The 14773-nt window shown below is 42.7% G+C and overlaps 1 protein-coding gene across 2 annotated transcripts in view; it reads right to left on the reverse strand.

The window, feature by feature from the left end:
* LOC138676468 (neuronal acetylcholine receptor subunit alpha-5) overlaps nucleotides 1-11117 on the reverse strand; it is a 52423-nt gene extending 41306 nt beyond the window's left edge. The window contains exons 1-2 of one of the 2 annotated variants that reach the window (XM_069765798.1): nucleotides 10796-11117; nucleotides 9165-9205 (exon numbers count right to left, since the gene is read on the reverse strand). Coding sequence is in view for 1 of the 2 variants with exons in the window: in XM_069765797.1 (XP_069621898.1) it covers nucleotides 10796-10865 (70 nt within the window). In the remaining variant the exon portion in view is untranslated. The remainder of the gene's footprint in view (nucleotides 1-9164; nucleotides 9206-10795) is intronic. The other variant, XM_069765797.1, reaches the window with a different exon arrangement.
* Between the last annotated feature and the right edge of the window lie 3656 nt (nucleotides 11118-14773).

The following is a 14773-nucleotide window of genomic DNA, read 5'->3' on the forward strand; positions in this document are numbered from 1 at the left end:
TTTATGCAGGAACAAGAGCCTTTCTTTTTCTACGTAAATCAGAAAAAAGAGGACAATTAGCTGGGTAGAAAGTGAAAATGAACAATCGTAAGTACACAGTGCTATATAATATGATGATTGCAGTATATTAAGAGGATAAAAACTTTGATTGGAGTGCTGCTTTAACAGCCTTTCTGCCAAGTTCCTTCAAAAACTGTGTGCAGGTATCAGAGAATGAAAAGGAATTCCAGCTCAACGAGGCAGTGAAAAGTAAAAACTTGGTACTTTATTCACTTCATTGATATCATGACTAAGGGTACCTTGTCACCTGAAACGCGTAGATAGTGTGTTTTTTATCTTCATTGTGCTGATGTTTTATCCTCTGCTTCCTATATGAAGTGAATAAAGTACCAAGTTTTTACTTTTCACTGCCTCGTTGAGCTGGAATTCCTTTTCATTTTCTGGTTCTCTCACGCCTTGACACAGCGTTTCCGTGCTCCGAGCCCCCTGGGATCTTCACTATGGTGAGCTGGATTTCTCTTTTTGTTACTGTGCAGGTATCAGAGGCATAGCTGAGGTTTTGGTTCAGGGGGAGGCAAAACTTCTCAGTTGGCTCTAACCAGGTAACCTTAACTACAACTGGGTGACGCACCGTAATAGTGGAGAAGCTCAGCCATATGGTCAGTGGTAGATCACAGTCCTAAGGAACATATAAGAGATTATAGCACAGTTAGATAGTGACTAACAGCTGACATTCTTTCTGATGTAATTGTTCACTTTTCCCATCTTTTCCATCTGGCCCAGATTGACATGATAACTTCTTCCAGCCACAACTCGGCCGCAGAGATTATATGAAAGACAATCGTATACAAGATTTCTCTCGTGCATCACCCTTACTCTGGAACCCTCTACCCCAACATATCAGACGCTCACCTACCATCGAAACCTTCAAAAAGAGCCTGAAGACCCACCTCTCCCGACAAGCCTACAACCTGCAGTAACCACCGATCCACCAAACCGCTGCACGACAAGCTCTATCCTTACCTACTGTATCCTCACCCATCCCTTGTAGATTGTGAGCCCACATGGGCAGCGTCCTCTCTCCTCCTGTACCAGTTATGACTTGTATTGTTTAAGATTATTGTACTTGTTTTTTTTATGCATACCCCTCCCCACATGTAAAGCGCTATGGAATAAATGGCGCTATAATAATAATAAATAATAATAATCTATCCTCCTCGTCTCCCTGCTGCTTGGAGCACCCGCTCATCTCCTGACAGCGGGGTGCCAGGTAATGATGTCATCACGCTCGATTTCAGTTTCTGCATCATGGACGTCAGCCATTGAGAGGGGGAATAATGAGAGAGGGAGCGTAATGCTCCCACTCACATCAATGTAACCAACTGTTGAACTTGCGATGTTGGGCAGGAGGGAGCTACTGCTGGCACTGGACCTCCCCGCCTGCTCAGGAGCCCCATAACGGCCGCGTGGCAGTTCAGGGAGATCAATTCTTCCTGCTCTGCTGAAGTGAGTAATTGTATGGGCGCACTGTGCATGCCGATGCAGTTACAGTAGTGTAGCTCTGGTTGGACCCCCTCAGAGCATGTGGCCCGGGGCGACTGCCCCTTCCCTTCTGGCCCTCGATAGCTATGCTACTGTCAAGTATTCCTATAGGAAGTCATGTTTTTATGCTTTTTTCAAGGTAATGCATGGTCACGCTAAACTTTATTTTGATTTAAATTTATCTTCTGTTCATTCACTTTGCATTTTGTTAATTGATAAAAAATAAACTATTAACAGTTCTACAACCATAATTCCCAAAGAATTGTGAAGCTGTGCAAAAACTTAAAGAAAACAAGAATGTGATGGTTTGTAAATGTCTCATAGCCATATTTTATTAGGCAGTACATAAAACATATATCAGAAGTTAAAAGTTAGGCATTTTTCCATTAAATTTGAAAAAAAATGAACTCATTTAGAAATTGATGTCAGCTACTCACTTCAAAAAACATTGTGACAGGGTTATCAAAAGGCTTGAAGACTAAGTGGTACAAATAATAAACAGCTAGAAGGTCCAAGATTCAACAACTACATCTAAAAATTGAGGAAAAAATTCAGAAAAATGTTCCAAAACAAGAAATTGCAAAGACTTTGAACGGCCCACCATCTACAGCAGATCAAAAGATCCTTGTGCAAAAGGGACATGGCCAACGGTCAATGTTGGATGCTTGTGATCTATGGGCGGTACTGAATTAAAAACAAACATTATCAGGTCATGTAAATCACTGCATGGGCTCAGGAATAGTTCATGGTGCAATCCATGGATGCAAGTTGAAGGTCTGTCATGCAAAGAAAAATCCATATATCAACACAATTAAGAAATGTTTCTCAAGTTCAATTAAATTGAACTGAGATGAAATAGAAAATTATTCTGTGATCAAATTAATCACAATTTATGGAATAAAAAAGACCATGTCCTGCAAACTGAAGTGTAAAGGAACCATTCAACTTGTTATCAGCATACAGTTCAAAAGTCTCTTCTCTGATGGTATGGGGTTACATTAGTGCCTATAGCGTGGGCAGTTTACACATCTGGAAGGGCACTGCAAAGGCTGACCATTATAAAGGTTTAGAATTACATCTGCTCCCATGCAAACACTATCTATTTCAGAGAAGGCCTTACCTATTTCAGCAAGACAATGCTAAACCACATATTGCATCCATCACAACAGCATGGATTCACAGAAGAGTTTGGGTTATGAACTGGCCATCTGTAGTCCAGACTAGGGTTGAGCGAAACGGGTCGGCCACTTTCAGAAGTCGCCGACTTTTGGCAAAGTGGGGTTTCATGAAACCCGACCCGACCCCTGTGGGGGGTCGGCCATGAAGTCGGCGATCTTCTGAATGTGGTATCGGAATTCCGATCCCGATTTCCGATATGTTTGCAATATCGGAAATCGGTATCGGAATCCATATTTAATGTAAAATAAAGAATTAAAATAAAAAATATCGCTATACTTACCCTCTGACGCGCCCTGGTACTAACCGGGAACCTTCCTTCCTTCGAATCAGCGCTTGCAGGACGTCGCGGCTTGTGATTGGTCGCGCGGCCGCCCATGTGACCGCTCGCGCGACCAATCACAAGCCGCGACGTCAAAGCGACGTCACGCAAGGTCCTGCAAGCGCTGATTCTTAGGAAGGAAGGCTGCCGGAAAGAAGCAGGGCGCGTCCGAGGGTGAGTATATTCCTATTAGGTATATACTCACCCTCGGACGCGCCCTGCTTCTTTCCGGCAGCCTTCCTTCCTAAGAATCAGCGCTTGCAGGACCTTGCGTGACGTCGCGGTGACGTCGCGGCTTGTGATTGGTCGCGCGAGCGGTCACATGGGCGGCCGCGTGACCAATCACAAGCCGCGACGTCACCGCGACGTCACCGCAAGGTCCTGGAAGCGCTGATTCGAAGGAAGGAAGGTTCCCGGTTAGTACCAGGGTGCGTCAGAGGGTAAGTATAGCGATATTTTTTATTTTAATTCTTTATTTTACACTTAAATATGGATCCCAGGGCCTGAAGGAGAGTTTCCGCTCCTTCAGACCCTGGGAACCATTGGAAACCCAATGCACTGCATTGGGTTTCGAGTTTCGGCCGACCCCAACCCCGACTTTTTTATAGGATCGGCCGATTTCACTCGACCTGACTTTTGAAAAAGTCGGGTTTCGTGAAACCCGACCCGATCCTATAAAAGTAAAGGTCGCTCAACCCTAGTCCAGACGTTTCACCATAAAAAAGATTTGTTATGTTCTGAAATAAAAGATCAGGCAAAAAAGAACCCAGGCCTATTAAGCAGCTTGCATCCTACAAAAGCCAAAAATGAAACGACAGTCCTTTTTCAAAACTCTATCAATTGGTCTCCTCACTTCCCAGACATTTACAGACTCTTGTAAAAAGAAGATGAGATGCTACATAAAGCCCTGTCCAACTTTTTTTTAGATATTTTGCTACCATCAATTCCTAAATAAGTTTTTTATTTTTTAATTAAATGGAATAATGTCTAAGGATAAACCTCTGATCTGTGTTTTATGTTTTGCTGTGAATTAAATATGGTTATAAGAGAGCTCCAAATCATTGTATTCTTGCTTACATTTTACAAAGGGGACTAACTTTTTTTGAGTTGGGGGTTGTAATTTTTTAAAGCATTCTTACTTTGCAGCATTTTTTCAAGATATGCGCAAAACTTTTGCGCAGTACTCTTTATCCCCATAAATCAAGCTAAAAAGTATAAGGAGTTATTAACACTGTAATCGATGTTGGTGGTGGTCACCGAATGGAAATACTCATTTGCAGAGCTGCTCCATCATCTGATAGCGGCCGAGTCATGGTACTGCACATCTGACTCCTATTCAAATCAACATGAGGCAGATTTGTAGTACCCTGCAATGGTCACTATCAGAAGATGGCTAGCTCTGCAAGTGAGTATTTCCGGCCAGCAGCCGCTGTTGCCGACACCAATAGCAGCTCATTGGTGGGTGGTGCCGAGTGTTGGGCCCCTAACCGATATTACATTGATGACCTTTTCAAAGGAAAGGTTGTCAATGCTAAAGTAGTGGACAACCTCTTTAACCCCTTAGCGACCGCCGATACGCCTTTTAACGGCGGCCGCTAAGAGTACTTAAACCACAGCGCCGTTAATTAACGGCGCTGTGGAAAAAGTAAATAGCGCCCCCCAGAGTCGGATTTTCTCTGGGGTCTCGGCTGCCGGGGGTAGCCGAGACCCCAGAGAACATGATTCGGGGGGGGTTTAACCCACCCCGCATTTGCGATCGCCGGTAATTAACCGTTTACCGGCGATCGCAAAAAAAAACGCGATCTCTTTTTAATTTCTCTATCCTCCGATGTGATCGCACATCGGAGGATAGAGAAAAGGGGTCCCAGGTAGCCCCCCAATACTTACCTATCTCTTCCGATGCTCCTCGTGGCTCCCGGTGGGCGCCGCCATCTTGAAAATGGCGGGCGCATGCGCAGTGCGCCCGCCGGCCGGCCCCGCGAGAATCTTTGGGGTCTCGGCTGCCGGGGGTAGACGAGACCCCAAAGAGCATGATCGGGGGTCGGTTTTAGCGACCCCTGTTTTGCGATTGCCGGTAATTAACTGTTTACCGGCGACCGCAAAAAAAAAAGTCAAAGTGTAATTCTCTGTCCTCTGATGTGATCGCACATCAGAGGACAGAGAAATAGGGGGATTCGGGGACCCTATCATACTCACTTGTGTCCCTGGATCCTCCTGCTGCTCCTCCTGGCCGCCGGCATCTTCTCGGCAAAAGGGTTAGGGGTAGGGTTAGGGGTAGGGTTAGGGCTAGGGTTAGGGGTAGGGTTAGGGCTAGGGTTAGGGCTAGGGTTAGGGGTAGGGTTAGGGCTAGGGGTAGGGTTAGGGCTAGGGGTAGGGTTAGGGCTAGGGTTAGGGCTAGGGTTAGGGGTAGGGTTAGGGCTAGGGGTAGGATTAGGGCTAGGGGTAGGGGGAGGGGTAGGGTTAGGGCTAGGGTTAGGGTTAGGACTAAATTTAGGGTTAGGGTTGGGGCTAAATTTAGAGTTAGGGTTGGCGCTAAATTTAGGGTTAGGCTTCTTTCACACTTACGTCGGTACGGGGCCGTCGCAATGCATCGGCCCGACATACCGACGCACGTTGTGAAAATTGTGCACAACGTGGGCAGCGGATGTAGTTTTTCAACGCATCCGCTGCCCAATCTATGTCCTGGGGAGGAGGGGGCGGAGTTACGGCCACGCATGCGCGGTCAGAAATGGCAGATGCGACGTACAAAAAAACGTTACATTGAACTTTTTTTGTGCTGACGGTCCGCCAAAACACTGATCCAGTGCACTACGGACGCGACGTGTGGCCATCCGTCACGATCCGTCGGCAATACAAGTCTATGGACAAAAAACGCATCCTGCGGGCACATTTGCAGGATCCGTTTCTTGTCCAAAATGACGGATTGCGACGGATGCCAAACGACGCAGGTGTGAAAGTAGCCTTAGGGCTAGGGTTAGGGTTGGGGCTAAAGTTAGGGTTAGAGTTGGGATTAGGGTTAGGGTTTGGATTAGGGTTGGTATTAGGGTTAGGGTTGGCATTAGGGTTACGCTTGGGATTAGGGTTAGGTTTGGGATTAGGGTTAAGGTTAGGTTTGTGATTAGGGGTGTATTGGGATTAGGGTTAGGTTTGAGGTTAGTGTTGAGATTAGGATTAGGGGTGTGTTGGATTTAGGGTTTTGATTAGGGTTATGGTTAGGGTTGACATTAGGGTTGTTTTGGGGTAAGGGTTGGGATTATCGTTAGAGTTAGTGATTAGGATTATGGATCGGGTTGGGATTAGGGTTAGGGGTGTGTTGGAGTTGGGTTGGAGCTAGAATTGGGGGGTTTCCACTGTTTAGGTACATCAGGAGGTCTCCAAACATGACAGCCAATTTTGCGCTCAAAAAGTCAAATGGTGCTCCCTCCCTTCTGAGCTCTGCCGTGTGCCCAAACAGTGGGTTACCCCCACATATTTGGCATCAGCATACTCGGGATAAATTGGACAACAACTTCTGGGGTCCAATTTCTCTTGTTACCCTTGTGAAAATAAAAACTTGGGGGCTACAAAATCCTTTTTGTGGAAAGATATATATATATATTTTTATGACTCTGCATTATAAACTTCTGTGAAGCACTTGGGCATTCAAAGTTCTCACCACACATCTATATAAGTTCCTTGGGGGGTCTAGTTTCCAAAACGGGGTCACTTGTGGGGGGTTACTACTGTTTAGGTATATCAGGGGCTCTGCAAACGCAACATAACGCCCACAGACCATTCTATCTAAGTCTGCATTCCAAAACGGCGCTCCTTCCCTTCCGAGCTCTGCCGTGCGCCCAAACAGTGGTTTACCCCCACATATGGGGCATCAGCGTACTCGGGATAAATTGTGCAACAACTATTGCAGTCCAATTTCTCCTGTTACCCTTGTGAAAATAAAAACTTGGGGGCTACAATATCTTTTTTGTGGAAAAAAAAATATTTTTTATTTTCACGACTCTGCATTCTAAACTTCTGTGAAGCACTTGGGCATTCAAAGTTCTCACCACACATCTAGATTAGTTCCATGGGGGGTCTAATTTCCAAAATGGGGTCACTTGTGGGGGGTTTCCACTGTTTAGGCACATCAGGGGCTCTCCAAACGCGACATGGCGTCCAATCTCAATTCCAGCCAATTCAACATTGAAAAAGTAAAACGGCACTCCTTCTCTTCCAAGCTCTGCGGTGCGCCCAAACAGTGGTTTACCCCCACATATTGGGTATCAGCGTACTCAGGAGAAATTGCACAACAACTTTTGTGGTCTAATTTCTCCTGTTACCCTTGTGAAAATAAAAATTTGTGGGCAAAAAGATCATTTTTGTAGAAAAAATGCGATTTTTTTTTTCACGGCTCTACATTATAAACTTCTGTGAAGCACATGGGGGTTCAAAGTGCTCACCACACATCTAGATAAGTTCCTTAAGGGGTCTAGTTTCCAAAATGGGGTCACTTGTGGGGGGTTTCTACTGTTTAGGCACATCAGGGGCTCTCCAAACGCGACATGGCGTCCAATCTCAATTCCAGCCAATTCTACATTGAAAAAGTAAAACGGCGCTCCTTCACTTCCAAGCTCTGCGGTGCGCCCAAACAGTGGTTTACCCTCACATATGGGGTATCGACGTATTCAGGAGAAATCGCACAACAACTTTTGTGGTCTAATTTCTCCTGTTACCCTTGTGAAAAAAGAATTTGTGGGCGAAAAGATCATTTTTGTGTAAACAAAAGCGATTTTTTATTTTCATGGCTCTACGTTATAAACTTCTGTGAAGCACTTGGGGGTTCAAAGTGCTCACCACACATCTAGATAAGTTCCTTAAGGGGTCTAGTTTCCAAAATGGTCTCACTTGTGGGGGGTTTCCACTGTTTAGGCACATCAGGGGCTCTCTAAACGTGACATGGTGTCCGATCTCAATTCCAGCCAATTCTGCATTGAAAAAGTCAAACGGCGCTCCTTCACTTCTAAGTTCTGCGGTGCGCCCAAAAAGTGGTTTACCCCCACATATGGGGTATTGGCGTATTCAGGAAAAATTGCATAACAAAATTTATGGTTACATTTCTGTTTTTACACTTGTGAAAATAAAAAAAATGGTTCTGAATTAAGATGTTTGCAAAAAAAGTTAAATGTTCATTTTTTCCTTCCACATTGTTTCAGTTCCTGTGAAGCACGTAAAGGGTTAATAAACTTCTTGAATGTGGTTTTGAGAACCTTGAGGGGTGTAGTTTTTAGAATGGTGTCACACTTCATTATTTTCTATCATATAGACCCCTCAAAATGACTTCAAATGTGATGTGGTCCCTAAAAAAAAATGGTGTTGTAAAAATGAGAAATTGCTGGTCAACTTTTAACCCTTATAACTCCCTAACAAAAAAAAATTTTGTTTCCAAAATTGTGCTGATGTAAAGTAGACATGTGGGAAATGTTATTTATTAACTATTTTTCGTGACATATCTCTCTGATTTAAGGGCATAAAAATACAAATTTTGAAAATTGCAAAATTTTAAAAATTTTCGCCATATTTCCGTTTTTTTCATAAATAATCGCAAGTAATATCGAAGAAATGTTACCACTAACATGAAGTACAATATGTCACGAAAAAACAGTCTCAGAATCAGCAGGATCCATTGAAGCGTTCCAGAGTTATAACCTCATAAAGTGGCAGTGGTCAGAATTGTAAAAATTGGCTCGGTCATTAAGTACCAAATTGGCTCTGTCACTAAGGGGTTAAGCAAAATATACGTCTCAGTGCAGGGTCAGTTTTCCCCCTTCTATTCTAGTTCTGTGTTGCAGTTCCATAACAAGCAGCTCATGTGATTGGCTGCAGTGGTGATACACAATGTTGATGTAACATCAACACTGCAGCCCAAACACAGAGATCGTAGTATATGTGGAGAGCCGCTGATGGGGAGTACCATGTACCTTGGCCATTTAACATACATGCAAGTGTTATGGTCCATCTTACCGAAAGTGGAAAAACCCTTAATGAAAGATAGCAAATGCAGACCAAATAACAATAAGACTTTCCACTACTAAATACACCTTAAGTACAAAGAATACATAATAGTACAGACACAACATGTAGAATGGACCTTTTGTTCAAGTGAGGAATTATTCTTAAATTCTGTGGAACCTAAAATAGAACAAAATATACAAAATTGAAAATATAGAAATAATTTAATTCAGGTCTCATTGATGTCTGCTGGTCTTTAATTTATTGAATAAGAGCCAAAACATAGTGTTACTGGTCCAGTTGTTAATAATAAGAGCCACTAATGACTTCCTTACAGCAAGAACAAATAAGGACAAATTAATTTCCATGTTACAACATAATGAATTCAGCACTTACACATTACACATAGATTAGATGAGATCTAGATGTCACACGCATACATGGAACGCATTCTGATTTCTATGTTTTGCTTAAATTCCTTTGACAGTGCAAAGATCAATACAGAGTAATTGGATTGTCAAATCAATAGTAAATTACACAATGTATTATCCTTGTTTTGTAAAGCCGCCATTTATCCCTGGGACTTAAACATTCATCGTGCCTGCAGAGCAGAAGTTATTAATGTCCCTGCAATGGGAAACTAGCTACGTATGCAAAATTTATTCTGCCAGAAATTAAACTGGCTTCTTTTCAACAAGGATTATTTATTCTTCAACCAGATGCCATTTTCACCTGGGCAACAGTTTAGTGACTGGGATCGGCCAATCATAATAATCAAAAAACTCATTGGCGATCTAAGCTTTAATCAGTAGGGTCCAGATGTAGCCACTAAAATACAAACCCTAAAATGTAACTGAATTGGGTAAAATGTGCCTAAAATTTAATTTTCTAAAAAAAAACAGCATATTGTATATTTTTAAAATAAATCATGATGGATTAAGGAACACAAAGCTGCCAGTGGTAGAAAATATCAGAATCTGGTGTTTAAAAATGGTGCATGTACAATACTTATGCATCGATCATGGTGTGACGTGCAAAATGGAGACATTTCAAACACTTTCAACTCCAAAAAAGTACAGTGTGTGACATTTCTATGCGTAAATCACGTGGCTGAGACAAACACGGAGACTTCCAAGAAAAAAGTAATTGTGTTTTTTCGTCCAATCAAAGGTTCGAAACAACTGTAGAATGTTTTTCTACATAAACTATACAATAAGTATAATAGTGTAATACAGATGAATATAATAATATAATATGTGTAATATAATAATATAATATGCAGTCTGAACACAATAGCAATATCGTATGTATAATATAATGATATAATATACATATATATGATATAATAACAACATAATGTAATATACAGTCTGAATATAATAACAATACAGTTGATACAAATAAATAACAATAATAACCTTAATTAATAAAAACTTCTGCTAAATATTTATTAGTGCTTAAAATTTGATGTAACTAAACAAGGAATAAATACCGGGACAACAAAGCATTAGAAGTAAAGCATTGCATGGTATAAAGCCCGCACCATTTCAATTGATTACTACATACTGAAGCAGTTCTTGCTCATGCGACAACTATAAATCACACCTATCACTACGATGTACCTCTTATTATTAGTGTTTGTTCATTTCCCACGTAGGAATTTTAGAATAGTGGGCTCTAATAGCCATTGGCAGGTGTCATGTTGTATGTGCCATAGGGAATTTATGTAATTTACCACTATTGAAAACACAAGTGAGAAAACGGACTTACCAAAAGCTTTTTTCAGCTCCCAGATGCTGAAGCACAGCCAGAGAAGGCACTTTCCCCACCACCCAATCATCTTCAGACATGAAAGGGTCCTGGTGTATCACAGAGGAATAGGGCTGACTGTACGTTCGCCTCTTGCTAGTAAGCATCGGTGATGTTCACTAAGACCTCAGCATCCATCCTGCGGCACTGGGATATACCGATTTCTGATTTGCTATTATGGATAACAAGTGTAAAATAATTCTCCCTGCCATGCATGAGCTACACAAACCAGCTGTGCCTGCCTTCTGCTAAATTCATTATGTGTCAATAAATGCAGAAGGATAAGGGGGATGGGATTAGATGTTCTTAGCCTCGGCTATGGTAGCTCAGGAGGCACATTTTTTTCTCTCCAGCTTTAAATCTTTGAGAAGGCAGAAAGCAGAGAACAGGACCATCCATATTACAAGACTGGCATGCTATAAATTTCAAGGCTGCGGTTTTACAACCTGATTCATTTTTAATGAAATCTGTGCTTCATTCCTCCTTTTCATTCACATTCACTACTCACTAGAAACTGAAAAACATGTTAACAAATCTTAGCTCAGAACATTATTGAGCTTTGCATAGAAAGCTTTCCAGGAGCTTTACACAATGCAAATAATCTTATGAGCAGATGTTAAATAAAAGCTTTCCTTCGAATACACTCGCTCATCAATATTGCATCCAGCTATAACCAACTAAAGGTACCGTCACACTCAGCGACGCTGCAGCGATATAGACAACGAGCCGATCGCTGAAGCGTCGCTGTTTAGGTCGCTGTAGAGACGTCAAACACGGCAACTCCAGAACGATGCAGGAGCGATCCAGTGACGTAACGGCGACTCACTTATCGTTCTCGCTGGTTGTTATCTCCATGTAAAAACGTTGCTGGCATCGTTGCTTTTGCTGTCAAACATGATGATACACGCCGACCTGACGACCAAATAAAGTTCTGGACTTCTAGCTCTGACCAGCGATGGCACAGCGGGATCTAGATCGCTGCTGCGTGTCAAACACAACGAGATCGCTATCCAGGACGCTGCAACGTCACGGATTGTTGTCGTTCTCGTTGTAAAGTTGCTGAGTGTGAAGGTACCTTAACATTATCTAAAATTATTATTATACATTTTTATAGTGCCATTTATTCCATGGTGCTTTACACATGAAAGTTGCAAATATAGATAAGTACAATAAACATGAGCAAAATAAGGCACACACAAGTACAGGAGGAGAGATGACCCTGCCCGCGAGGGCTCACAGTCTACAGGGGATGGGTGAGGATACACTAGGAGAGGGTAAAGCAGGTCGTGCAGTGGTTACTGCAGGTTGCAGGCTTGTCGGAAGAGGTGGGTCTTCAGGTTCTTTTTGAAGGTTTCCGTGGTAAAACAAATGCTTCTCAAAGGAGATGAGGGACTCAAAACCAGGGATTCAAGCTTCAGGAGGCTAATTTGCATATTCCAGGTGCCTTCTGGGAGAAGCGAAGTCTCCCTAAGCTAGAAGATCGTTGGGTACAGCCGGGACCAGCTGCTTCGAAAGCATCACCAAACCAGGGATTCAAGCTTCAGGAGGCTAATTTGCATATTCCAGGTGCCTTCTGGGAGAAGCGAAGTCTCCCTAAGCTAGAAGATCGTTGGGTACAGCCGGGACCAGCTGCTTCGAAAGCATCACCAAACCGCGCGCCTTAAGGCGCGCGAATTTTTGCCTGTAGGACATTATTGCAAGAGAGCTTGGCTGAGTAGATTACACAAGAAGGAAAACACACAGCAAGTCAGCAGGATCTAGGAGCAACATGGCAGATGTGACAACCTACATGGTGAGCTGCAGCATGTGCTACATGTTCACAGATCGACCAGAAGAAGAATCCAATTTCACCTGTCAGAAGTGTAGACTAGTGGCCCTTTTAGAAGAAAAGGTGCGGGGTCTGGAAGAAAGAATAGCAACTTTGAAACTCATCAAAGAGAATGAAGACTTTCTAGACAGAACAGAAGCATCTCTACTGGTCACAGAAGGTGCAAAAAGTGTCAGAGAACCTCCAAAAGCAGATGAGTGGAAGCATGTGACCAAAAGAAGCAAGAAGACCATGGAGAAATCACCAACCACACAACTGAAGAACCGATATCAAATCTTTGTAGAGGATGAAGATGGCACACCTAAGAATGAAGCAATACCAGCAAGCAAAAAAGAAAAGGGCACACAGCAACAAGTGACAGCAAAAAGTACAGCCAAGAAGCAACGAAGAGTGGTGGTGGTGGGAGACTCACTACTGAGAGGCACCGAAGCAGCCATCTGCAGACCGGACATAACTGCAAGAGAAGTATGCTGCCTTCCAGGTGCGATGATCCAGGATGTGACCGATAGGATACCAAAGCTCTTCAGCTCCAAGGACGTCCACCCATTTCTTCTGATACATGTTGGCACCAATGATACGGCAAGGAAGGACCTACCGACAATCTGCAAGGACTTTGAAGAGTTGGGGAAGAAAGTAAAGGAACTGGATGCACAGGTAGTTTTTTCTTCTATCCTTCCAGTAGACGGGCATGGCACCAGGAGATGGAACAGGATCCTTGATGCAAACAACTGGCTAAGACGATGGTGCAGACAACAAGGATTTGGATTCCTGGACCACGGTGTGAATTACTGGTATGATGGACTCCTCGCCAGAGACGGACTACACCTCAACAAACCTGGGAAACACACATTCGCCAGAAGACTCGCTACACTCATCAGGAGGGCGTTAAACTAGAAGAAGAGGGGACGGGAAGAAAAACATTAGACTCGAACAAAGACGACCCAGGAAAACATACTCAGAAGGGAGGTAAGAACATTTCTAAAACAATCCACATTGAGGAGATTGGAACAAAACAAAATCCTCTAAACTGCATGCTCGCAAACGCCAGAAGCCTGACAAACAAGATGGAAGAACTAGAAGCAGAAATATCTACAGGTAACTTTGACATAGTGGGAATAACCGAGACATGGTTAGATGAAAGCTATGACTGGGCAGTTAACTTACAGGGTTACAGTCTGTTTAGAAAGGATCGTAAAAATCGGAGAGGAGGAGGGGTTTGTCTCTATGTAAAGTCTTGTCTAAAGTCCACTTTAAGGGAGGATATTAGCGAAGGGAATGAGGATGTCGAGTCCATATGGGTTGAAATTCATGGAGGGAAAAATGGTAACAAAATTCTCATTGGGGTCTGTTACAAACCCCCAAATATAACAGAAAGCATGGAAAGTCTACTTCTAAAGCAGATAGATGAAGCTGCAACCCATAATGAGGTCCTGGTTATGGGGGACTTTAACTACCCGGATATTAACTGGGAAACAGAAACCTGTGAAACCCATAAAGGCAACAGGTTTCTGCTAATAACCAAGACAAATTATCTTTCACAATTGGTGCAGAATCCAACCAGAGGAGCAGCACTTTTAGACCTAATACTATCTAATAGACCTGACAGAATAACAAATCTGCAGGTGGTTGGGCATTTAGGAAATAGCGACCACAATATTGTGCAGTTTCACCTGTCTTTCACTAGGGGGACTTGTCAGGGAGTCACAAAAACATTGAACTTTAGGAAGGCAAAGTTTGAACAGCTTAGAGATGCCCTTAATCTGGTAGACTGGGACAATATCCTCAGAAATGAGAATACAGATAATAAATGGGAAATGTTTAAGAACATCCTAAATAGGCAGTGTAAGCGGTTTATACCTTGTGGGAATAAAAGGACTAGAAATAGGAAAAACCCAATGTGGCTAAACAAAGAAGTAAGACAGGCAATTAACAGTAAAAAGAAAGCATTTGCACTACTAAAGCAGGATGGCACCATTGAAGCTCTAAAAAACTATAGGGAGAAAAATACTTTATCTAAAAAACTAATTAAAGCTGCCAAAAAGGAAACAGAGAAGCACATTGCTAAGGAGAGTAAAACTAATCCCAAACTGTTCTTCAACTATATCAATAGT

This window comes from Ranitomeya imitator, chromosome 4 (genome assembly GCF_032444005.1).
Source record: "Ranitomeya imitator isolate aRanImi1 chromosome 4, aRanImi1.pri, whole genome shotgun sequence".
NCBI classification, from domain to species: Eukaryota; Metazoa; Chordata; class Amphibia; order Anura; family Dendrobatidae; genus Ranitomeya; species Ranitomeya imitator.